General features: G+C 36.3%; 1 protein-coding gene across 1 annotated transcript; it reads left to right on the top strand.

The window, feature by feature from the left end:
- Positions 1-395: 395 nt before the first annotated feature.
- Positions 396-10,899, top strand: LOC131847139 (segmentation protein Runt-like). Its single transcript, XM_059196608.1, has 3 exons — positions 396-1,169; positions 7,555-7,695; positions 9,875-10,899. The coding sequence occupies exons 1-3, from the start codon at positions 722-724 to the stop codon at positions 10,519-10,521; spliced, it is 1,236 nt and encodes a 411-aa protein (XP_059052591.1). The 5' UTR covers positions 396-721; the 3' UTR covers positions 10,522-10,899.
- The last annotated feature ends 1,386 nt before the right edge of the window (positions 10,900-12,285 follow it).

Raw genomic sequence — 12,285 nt, 5'->3', positions numbered from 1 at the left:
CGAAAATCATAATTTTTCATGAGCTCGTTGATAGGTTTTCGCACCGACCGCGGTTTCCCGCCGCCCCGCGGCCTAATTACCGCCGCCTCACGATACGTCACCGCGATGATTAAAAAAAAATCACCCATCCCTTTCTCACCGGCGGGCGCGGAGCCGCGGCATCCCACTCCGGGCAGCATTTTTATAAAAACGCAGACACCGACCGCGGCCATCCCGCTCGTTCCCGCCGCATCACCACGCTACCCGCACCCTTCGTCTCCTTCCCGCTTTTTACGAGACGTAGGGGCCTCCACCCGGGTGGGGGCGGCGACCGCGCGAACGCAAAATATTGACCATCGGAAAAAGTCGCGTCGTATCACAGTCATCAGTCGAAACCGAGTCCCCGTGAGCACGCGACCCTTCGCCGCGACTTCGGTGCGCATCGTGCGTCTTCGGCTGCGGTCTCGGCGAGTCACACAAGCCGCCCGCTTATTTTTCCAAGCCCCCGCCCGGCGTCTTGCCGTCCGCGCCCAACAAGTGGCGTAGACGACCGCTCGCGGCTCACACGCTGTCTCGCGCTCGCACTTCGCACAACTTTCCTGAGCGCTCGGCGCCGCGAGTTTTGAATACGATCGCGTGTTTATAAACTTTTCTCGAAGTGTATAAAGAGAACAGTGGCGTGACATAGGACTTCAGTGGCGTGTCGAGAGTCGGTGCGGTTGTTGTGGGTAGACTGGAGTCGATGCACCTCCCGCACGCGAGCCCACCGGCCCCCAGCATGGCGGATGTATACTCCCATATTCATGAGTACTACCGGCAAAGTCACGGTGAACTGGTGCAGACCGGCTCCCCGGCCGTATTGTGCTCGGTTCTACCCGGCCACTGGAGGTCGAATAAATCTTTACCGGTTGCTTTCAAAGTTGTGGCTTTGGATGACGTTCAGGATGGTACACTAGTGACGATAAAGGCTGGCAACGACGAGAATGTGATGGCAGAGCTGAGGAACTGTACGGCGGTGATGAAGAACCAGGTGGCGAAGTTTAATGACCTCCGGTTCGTGGGTCGTAGCGGACGAGGGAAGTCGTTCTCTCTTACGATCACGATCAGCACATTTCCATCACAAGTTGCCACTTATACAAAAGCCATCAAAGTCACTGTGGATGGACCTAGAGAACCTCGAACTAAACAAAGTGAGTGATTAGTAATAATTAGTTTAGTACATTAGTTCTTTTTTATCCAAATGTTTGACAAAACTTTGTGATTTACTGTCACTGCTTCAAGGTCTGCTTTCGCATGTGAATCTTAATGTAGAGTTACTTTGGCAACTTAACAATCGAACTTAGTTTTGTTACTATATAAGTGGTGATAAAAACTGAACACTACTACTCATATACTTACAAACATATAAGTACTTATATATTGATACATGAGTAGCATAGTGTGTTAAAATTTTCTAAATTGATGTTAGTAATTAATACCTACTAATTTCCTTCTCATCTGTTACGAACTAAGGTAGAGTTTCGTATTGCGTATAATGAAATACAATAACTTTATTACTTTGTCATAGTAACATTATCAACAGTTCTAAATATATTGAATTATTATTACCATTATAAAGAGTGTTACTGTAACAAAGGACAAAATCTTTTACATGACCTATATTGACTTTAATTTACTCGACTTTATTTTGATCAAAATTTTTTCAATTTGCCACTGTTGATAAAACTATTCGAAATTTCAATAAGTCGAATAAGCCGTATATAAATAATTATTGTGAGACAATAAAAAAAATTAATTGTTCGAGTGATACTTGCGTCTCTGTTCTGTTCTTGCGTGGATGCGCGCGCGGCGCTTGGCCCGCAGCCAGCCCGCAAACCCGAGGTCGATTTTGCGGCACCACGGCATTTAACCACATTCGAAATAGTTTGGCTCTTGGCTAGTGCTTTTGCGAAATAATTAATTTATAATAGTAACAAATGGACGATAATATTGGCTGCTTGTAAATGCAAATTAAGAGCTTCAAAATGTTCTAAGAAAAATGCATTTATAAATATACAGTTGCATTGCCTTGATTGTTAATATTCTTATAATTACATCAGTCTTAAAAATGGCAATATAGTATACATAGGTATATATACTTTTTTTCGTGTTAACTGACCCACAGCCAAAATTAATAAGTATGAAAATCTCATTTTTTATAACATTCACTTATTATTATTATTATTTAATTGCAATCCGCAAGAAACATTTAGTATTCTATATATTTAAGAGACCTAAATATTTTCAAATCATTAGAAAGAAAATGTGATAATTTCAATAACATATAATATTCTCGCATCATTTATAAGACCTTCGTAAGGCCCTCCTTATGTTATATTAGTATATGTTCAATATTCTGCAACACCTATATCGACGGTACCTATTATTGATTGAAAATTGAGTCACATTCTCCACATCCCAATACATTTACTTGTTCCGGATATTTCTAATAACATAATTGAAACAACAAATATTAACAGCTGTATACCTACATTGCAAAGATACTTGAAATCACATATCTAAATACAAAGCAAAGCTAAACAAAAAGCCGATAACAATGCAGACGGAACTCTTTCGTCCCAAATTAACATCTGGCGTGTACGGACGTGAGAAACAGTCAATCACGCAGACATTAATTGCTACTCCATTTAATCTTCAACTACTCGTGGAATTAGCGTTAACAGCATCCAAACAAAAATAACTCCTCTTAGCTCTGTTGTCTCGTTCGATCAGTTTTAAGTAAACTGTGTTTTGACATGGAACTTATAAATGTACGCTTGTAACTTTAACATCTTGTTAATGTTTATAATCTCTATAAGAATGTTTATATGGATATAGTATCTATATTAATACATATTTCACTAATATAATCATTGTATACAGAACCATTATCGTATATAGGTAAATGGTATTTAATGTACTTTTCTTAAGAACTTTATTTCGTTGGTACCATACTGACGTGGATAACATTCCGCAAAAAAACACCCAAATATCAAACATATTAATACAATACTATATTAAAAAAAATCTAAACTAGATTAAAATAAACATTTATAGAGTCGAATTTTTATTTTTGAGTTAAGGATAAGTAACATTGTGATTACAAAATATAATTTCGGTATATGTAGGTACTATTTATAGACTGTTAGTAAACCGTAGGTATCCATATTACTGTTGGCACCAAAAAAATATTGACATATATTTGATATTCGTTTAATAATAGTAGGTTAGTTGTAAGTAGAAATATTGAAAATTAGAAACAGAGATGCTTTGACGTATATAATATTAGTATAGATAATTTCGATTTGATCCCAATTCATAGTCAACTTGCAGATGTCCAAACCTGCATACCTACATAGTAAGTCATTCCACAAGTTTAGTGCCAGAGCACGAATATCGTAAATGGTCAAAATTAGCTGAATACTCGCAACAATGTACGTATAGGGAATACGAAAATCTGGATGTGTGAATCCATTTTTGGTACTGACTGTACTTACTCAACCTAGTATGTAGGTAGAGCGAGTACAGTCTTTTATTATTTATTATCAGGTGGACCAAAACTTACTTATATTTTAATATAATGTAGTATATATAGTTGATAATAATTTTGTACAGGATTATACCAGATTAATAACATATATATGGTTTATAGCAACTTTGAGGTATTAATTCCGTATTCATAATAATTATTTATTATGATTACGTAATTGATAGTTCAAATATAACCACAATTGAAATACATCACTATGACTGACAAACTAAGTTTCACCGTTTTATTGCTCTGGATCAGAACTGTAAAAAACTAAATGCATTAATAAAATTGACCTAGAATATCACAATTTTCAAAAACATTCCACATTAACAAGAAAAATGGTTACTACCAAAATAAAAAAGATATTAACATCAATTACACTGTAATATATGAATTAAACGGAATTCGTTATGTTTTGACACCACAAATCTATTTTGGATATTACGGGCGTACCGAGACGCTTGTGTAAACAGTCGGCCCAAACTTCGGCCAATAATAAAAAGACAGTATGCGGAAAAACTAACATCCTTGGGCCATAAACATCAAAGAGTTCGTTCGTGTTAATCAAGCGATCAATGGAGTCGCTGGCTAATGATGGACAGCGTAATAATTACCTAATGTCGAGTGAAGTAAATGCAATTATACAGATAATTCATTAGAGGCAGAAATAAACATGAAAAATTTTTTGTTCAATATTCATAAGACCTAAGTACTATAATGTTAATATACTTAATATTAAGATTTTACACACGCATTAATAACGAAAATCTAACTGATTGCAAAAGTGCATGAAAAATTTTAATGCTGTAAATAGATATTTCAAGTTAAAATATTTAGATATATAATTTTAGAATTCAATTTCAAAATTATCAACTCTAGTACATTCAGTAGATACTAAATATGTTATAATAAATTGACATACAAATATTCCTCAATATATAGGTATAGGAAATATATACAAATTTATGATTTGATGAAATTTTAATATAAAGAAATAATAAAGCATATTAATTCTTTATATTAAAATTTCGGAACAATAAATTGGCGCTATAATTTTAACTTTTCTCTTATCAGAAAAAATGTACCAACCAAACTCAAACCACAAACTAATTATAAATTATATGTGTGTTCATTTATAATAGAATGTGACCCATTTCTCTTGATGATAATGTTAACTAACTAATAGGTACATATACACTATTTGCAAACTTTACCCACACTCACCATGAGTAAGCTGACAACTTAATTAACCTTCACAAAGTTTCTAGAAAGTTTGCGCAAATGAAACAATCGGCGCATTTAATATGCGGCACTTGCAGATCCAGTGGTTACCAAGTTTCATGGTTTAGCCACGGCCGCGTACCAGATGTAAACAATCTCGGGTCGTAAAGTCCCGTTTGATCTCCCCGCCCCCGCTCGCTACGGCCGCTGCCTCTAAAATATGGATTTTATGTCCCTGCTTGCTGCTAAAATACCACATCCAAACCCAGCGACCCTCATTACCACCCGGTCTGATCTACTGATGGTTGCTTAACTAAGAAAATTTAGACATGATTTGTTAAAAAGTTTCCCAAACGTAAAGATGTTCAATAAATCGTATGCAACTAAGTAATATAATGAATTTATTTAATTACAGCTAATGCATAACCTCTTACTTTTATGTAGACCAGAACGGAAATATTTTTTATTTATATATAGTACACTATTTTCAATATAACTATCTGACTAGTCTCAGCCACTTAGAAGAAACTCGATTGTTCTTTTTAAACAACTTTAAATTTACATTACATACATACATACATTAATGTAGTGCTTTAGAAGTACTACTATTATAATAATGCAAAGAAAATACACAAATACAATAGGTAATATAGGTTAACAATCTCAATTTTCTATAGGCAAATTGACACGTGTACATCCTCAAACCATATCTTGCAATAAGCACATTATACATTCTCTGACTGTATTAAACAAATTTACATTTTTATGTCATATATTTAATAGGACATTTCACAATAAACACGATCATAAATTAACATAACTGCTGATCAAACACATAAGACAATGCGGTGTTTGTTATGGGACACCGTCGCCACCCGTCCGTCTTACGAGCCATAATTCTGAATCCATTTATTTAATATACGCCCGTCGCGTCTGCATTAATTTATGTATGACAGCCCGTTGTTAGTTCTCTAGATATTTAATGCTCATTTTGACACTTATAAGTCACTCGTTTATTGTACCCGTGGTCCCGAATTGGTCGCGTTGGCTTTTGATTTGAACATTCTTAACCCATTATGAGAGACAGAATTAGATCGGTCGTAAACTAAAGCGCGACCAGATACAATAAAACATGAGGTTGATGAGACCAAAGCGGCTGACTGTAATTACTTTGGTTCAGGATGTATCATAATCACACTAAGTAGCTGTCATCGTAAGGAAAGAATAATGGTACAACTTATGGGATATAAATTGATATGAATTCAAGTTAATTAATATATACGGGGACTCACATTATCAAATTGTTAAAACAGTATTCGTAAGAACGATTTTATTAATGAAACTAATATATATTATTATCGTCATTGACAAATTTGGACGTACCAATATATATTTAATGATTATTTAAATGTACGTAGTGACAACTAGATAAATAATCGTAGATATAACACACGGAATCGAGTAATCCCAAATTCAGGTAGAGTTCGTGTTATCGGCACAAAACAACTGATAATCATGCTTAACTACGTTTTCTTTTTACAAATATAAATTTTATAGATATAAAACACTAAGACCTTTCAATGCAAGTGTTAAACTCAAGTTTAATTTACTTGTTAGAAAATTACAATGGTCAATCACGGTTCATTGATAACACTATAACCTATATATATAAAGTTTATAACAATGAAATTCTAAAATATATATTATGAAACTTTATAAGTAGATGGAAGTTGTCTTTAACAGACATATCATGTTGCACATCTGAACATTAGACATGCTCACAACCCTGTTAATATTCAGAGCCTCGCATATGCGAAGGGTCGGAGAACTGAATTTAATTGAATACTGGCATTAACAAATGGAGCGGGCCATTTCCGAGTTTCACATTTAACTTATTATTGTACCATGATGCCGTAACGTTCTTCAACGGGATTGCCGCGTGACAGCGCGACGGGCCATCCATCACGTTCTTAATTTAAAATACCCGCGATTTGGGAAACGCTCTCACGAAACTCGCTAATCTCCCAAACGCGGACGGGTTGTGCTTATGTTTACACAGTAATTGTTTAATATACATACTACTTTTAGCATCCAATAAAAACGTTAAGTCAACATCTGATTACCTACGTGCAAACAAAACGCTCTCGCCTCCGTTGTGCACGTGTTTAGAATTGCCTACAAAATTAAACTACTTGAAACAATCGCGAGCATTTGATATAAAGAGCTTAACAAAATGTTTACAAGTTAAAAACAAAGTAGACAAAGTGCTCGTAAACGATTTAATCTTGTAATAAAAATCGATATACCTGATCGATTCAGATAACTCGCCATTCGATTAAAAACGCTATAAAACACGAAAATAGACGCGGCGGTGGCGTCTCAGTAGGCTATCGATTAAACAAATAAAAAATCGTTTCGCCGGTTGAAAGGCGAAAGGCAACATGATGGTAGAGCGTCATAAAAACGTATGGCACAGAGGAGCCGACTAACTGCAGTAGTAAACCGGATCGTTTTGTATACATACCCCTTGATATAGACGCGGTAAACAGTGCGCGGGCCGTGTGTCGCCGCCTTTATGGTCTTCCTTTGTGAGTTTAGTACTGGCGGACGTGGCTCAAGATTACAGTGACCTTCCTCCATCCCTCCAGCCTTGGTATAATACAAATGATTTACCCACATTTTACGATAACGATGCGGAAATGTGTGGAATCAATTGGCAATTGTCGTATTTTCTTACTTTATGACGCATATAATGACAGATTGCATAATTTCTTTTGTTACAGATTACGGTTATGGTCACCCCGGAGCATTTAGTCCCTTCCTTCTCAATCCTGGATGGTTAGACGCTGCCTATCTTAATTACGCATGGGTGGATTACTTTCGGCCACCACAAATGAGAGAACAAAATGCTTCACTTGTAAAAGGTATCGTATTATATTACTAATTTATTTAATTGTAAGAACAGGATATTTCAATTTATTTGCTTCTTACGAGATTTTAATGAAACTCATTATTCATTAAGTTTATTTCGTAGTTTTAGTTTTTGTATAAACTTAAGGTTCGTAGCTATCAACAATTCTTGTACCCTCCTCATTGTATACAAAGATGTATTTCATTAGTAGTTCTACCCTTGAAACAAACCATGCCTTTGTTTATAAAATGTGTATCACTTTCCTGACATTCCAAAAAAGAGGATCAATTTGGTATTCGTTAATTTAAAAATTCCCGATTTAGGAAACACTCGAAAACACGTAGGTTGCAACTGAGCCACCCCTTCAAGGCCGTATAGCGAAAAGCGGCTGAAATAAAAGAAGCATCTCTTGAGCTCTGAAAAACAACACCGCCCCGACCAAAGCATAACCACCCGCTGAAGTCCGCTATCGGGCGAAGCGAAGGGAGGTCGCAAAACAGTTAAAAAAGCATTGCCTTCACGTTCGAGAGAGTGTGGAGTCAATTTTATTCCGATGCTGCCGACCGCGCCACCAGCCACTTTTTGTTTCCGTCGTTGAAACGCGAGGAGCGTTGTACCTACTCAAACGGCTATCGACTTTTATTAAACCCGCCAGCATATGTTATCTCACTCATACATATTCCATCCAAGTCCACTTTATTATTACTAACGGTTGGCCACTACTTTACTAAGTACGAGTAGATAAGCCCTCTATCCTATACCTTTAGTGACGCAGTTTTACAATGATCACATTTTTTTTACAACGGCTTCTGACATAATTTTATTCTGCTTCATTCTAATGAAGAATTTCTACCAGTGTTTTAGTATTTTCATACTATGTAATATATAATTATTTTTTAATGTACTTCGTAATTTTATGATGTATATATTATACTTTTCTATAAATAAATTTCAATAACATGCTTTAATCTGAATCTGAAATTAAGGTTAATAAGAAAATAGATCTTTATATAATAGTAGATGGGTAGGGATTTTGTATATCTAAAACTTTTCTAATGTTTAAGCTCTTCCAACATCATTATATTATTAGCAAATGTGTTAAAAATTGTTGGATATTTTAAATAATTTATGCGCAAATTATATATGTAAAAACATTAACTTCTTACCTACAAAGACTACGCAAGTGCAGAAGTTAGTAAGTAGTTTGAATTTCCAAAGTATTGACTTTGGTAGTGAGTTTACTTTTATAAATAAACTTAAAAAATATGAACTACATATTTTGAAAGATAATGAATAAACAATAAAACTTGTCATTTGTCTACCAATTACTTATAATTAAAATAATTACTCTATAATTAAAAATAATGACTAAAGCGAATCAGAATCAAATTCAAAGGTCGGGGATCACCTCAATCAGGCGCGACGCCGATATTGGCCCCCACCTCGCTAAATTACCCCCTAGTTACGTCCCTTCCCACCCTCGCTGCCTTTTAAAGTGGTCTGCGCACTGCCACTGCTGCAAACAGAAAAAATACAAAACAGAAACGTACGTTGCACCACCTCCGAGCTCTTTGTGGCCCAATCTGCACCTCTATCGTGTCCTTTTTACGTGCTAGCTTCTCTTACACGCCATTGAGAATCAAAGCTACACAGCAAGAACTTTTGAACACTGTCGCTAATGAAAATTTTACCTTGCAATCCCTCTTTGTCCGTTTCATGCGGAGATAACTCTGCCTCCTTATCGCGATGGAGCCGGCTTTGTAGAACACACGAGTTCGCTGCAACGGTTTTACGCGTGCCCTGCATTTCTAATGTCACATGCTTCGCGATACTTTAATGTAGAAAGGAGACGTGTACACCGAATTATGGCGGAATGTCGTGTCTGCATCGTAAAGAACGACGTCGTGTTCGGATAAATAAATATTGCACCCTCACCCTCCCGATATCGTACTAAAAAAACATCCCTTTCGGGGAAGCCGCCTTTAAACGCCTACAGATTGTACATTATCCTTACTACGATTATGCACCCTCGTTGTTCGGGGAATCAACAAAGTGCGCGTGAGCCTCCGGCTGTCCCCAGGGGCTCGTCTCTCATATTACGTCATGTTAGCCAATCAAGTATTGATAGTGACAGCAAGAAGCAAAATATCATATTTCCCTAGTACTCATTATATTTTCTCTTTGTCCAACAGGTGGAGTCACACCAATAACAACACCTCCAGTCACGCTTCCTGGACCGGAGTTATTCCCATTTCCACAAGCGATGACCAGCTTACCACCCGGAGGACTATTACCACCCCCTGGTGCGTTTTTACCAACAAATGGACTTCTACCATTCCCACCACATCCCGCAGAACTAGCATTAAAGTCTTTACCTCCTGAGTTGTCATTGAAAAATGGCATGTTACCCTACGATGCTTTAAGACATCTCCAAAGTAATGTTTCTTCAATGGATACATCGAGCGCTCGTCTGTCGCCTACCAGTAGTAGACAAAGTAGTCCACGGAGTATGGGAAATGCAAGTCCGGATAGATCGAAAGCTGACTCTAAATCAGAAGTTAACTCTGTGCATGATGCAACTATTTCTGATGAATCCGACGAGGAAACGATCGAAGTTGTGAAATCTGCTTTCCATCCGACGAGACCTGCGAACGTTGAGCTACAAGAAATGAAACGAGTACAACCAGCAGATTCGACAGTGTCAGATCAACCGCGTGTCCGAAATGAACTGAAAGCTCCGTCACAACGAACGACACGTATATTGTCGACGAGTCCAACGTCCACTAAAATCGCAAATGGTACGATAGGAACTCATAAATCAGTGTGGAGGCCATATTGACAATGCTAGTGTTAGTGTTCAATTTAATTTTAATATCCGCCTGTGAGCGATATTGTTGAAATGTGATAATACAATGAGCTTGTAAATAGTATAGGTAGTTGTAACAGATATTAGATTGTTTATAAAAGATATTTATTATTAGATATATAGCTACAAATTAACGGTGTAGACTAGTGTTGAACATGTAAATTTTAATAGCAAATTGTTATTTTATTGCAAATGTGTTCAAGCTTATCAATAAATTCGAATAATTTTTTATTGAGTCGATCTACAACATGGAGTTAGACCATAGACCTAGTTATAAGTTTTGAAAATGTTTGTAAAAATATTCTTCTAAAATGACTGATTACTATAAACAGTTTTATGAAAGACACTGTAATAAATTGTAAATAATGTATATTATATTTATTCAATAAAAGATTATGTACAATACTAATTATAAACGCAATTTAATAATACCAACCTACTGTATATATGTAAGTAGAAAACTCAGATAAAGAAATAATTCTGATAAATTGAACTCTATTTTTATTTAAAGCCTAAACCATGCCTGTTTTATGGAGTTATAATGGTATATTTCATACATAAAACAGTTTTATACCAAGCACGATTGTTTACATTGTTCAGATACAATGTGCAATGCAGATGTTGCAAATATTTGTAAACACTTACAATATTAAAACAACTATAAGTAATACTCGGTAGATCAACATCAATAGTGTCAGTGGATCCAATAAAGGATATTATACAGTATTTATAAACATCCACTAACATATTCATAACTTGTTAATAAAAACAAATCAAATTGACATTTATGATAAGTCCAAACTACTATCAGTATACCTTGTACTATAGTTCGAACCGAAAAGATCTGACAAGAAATTCTGCTCTCACACTGTCTTGTCTGTCCAAATTCTTTTTACCCCTGGACAATTTCAAAATACACTACGTCATCTAGTCCCAAGGTAAGCAGTTCTTGTGTTATTGGTACTAGACAATTACATACATAGTATACATAGAAAACACACAGACTGACACACACAACAGTATAAGTTCTCACTCAGTTCCTTTTATAGTCCTCTGATACCAGTACATATATTTACAAAAAACATCTGGGTGTCCGACAAAACAAAATACTACCACGTGTATTGATGAATCAGGGTAGAAATTGACGGATGAACTTTACATGCGATTTACGCAAAACCTAACTGCGAATAGGTTTATATTTATTTCAATATATGTGATGTTACACAGGAAATTGAATATGCGTACAGCCTATAATGCAATTATATAGGTACCTATAGGTGCAACTTTCCACATGCGTCGCAGCGTGGCGTGATGCTATCAATTGTGTTTGCGAGGTGATCCGGTTAGCTGATTGCCGACCCCGTGCCGCCGCCCCTCAGCCGCGGTCAGCCGCCCGCTCCTCAAACAAACTGGATGGCCATAGATTATAGAGCAAATAGATGAGACTAATATGTAATTATATACTCTAATACAGTTGAATGCTATGATGATTGACTCATCCGTCATACTCGTGAACGGGTGCTGCATGTGGGTGAGATATGTTTGGATTACGAATACTGATTTGACCATTCCTTTTTGACTAAATTGCAATAGCACATGCTCACTTATTTACTTATGTAAGTTCAAAAATTAATCTTTATTTTTGTACAAGATCATTTGGAAAGAAAGCACTCCGAACTGCCGGTAGATTTGACATATCGTAAGAGTCTGTAATAGACCTACACGAATAAAGGCATT

This window comes from Achroia grisella, unplaced genomic scaffold (genome assembly GCF_030625045.1).
Source record: "Achroia grisella isolate CSIRO2021 unplaced genomic scaffold, CSIRO_AGI_Agris_v1 utg516, whole genome shotgun sequence".
Classification (NCBI taxonomy): Eukaryota; Metazoa; Arthropoda; class Insecta; order Lepidoptera; family Pyralidae; genus Achroia; species Achroia grisella.
Note: the sequence above shows the minus strand (reverse complement) of the source record. Positions and strands in the feature narration are given on the sequence as shown.

Coding starts and splice junctions, on each gene's coding strand:
- LOC131847139 (XM_059196608.1), top strand. CDS start 722: ATGCACCTCCCGCACGCGAGCCCACCGGCCCCCAGCATGGCGGATGTA. Junction 1,170..7,554: donor AGAACCTCGAACTAAACAAA/GTGAGTGATTAG, acceptor CTTTTGTTACAG/ATTACGGTTATGGTCACCCC. Junction 7,696..9,874: donor AAATGCTTCACTTGTAAAAG/GTATCGTATTAT, acceptor TTTGTCCAACAG/GTGGAGTCACACCAATAACA.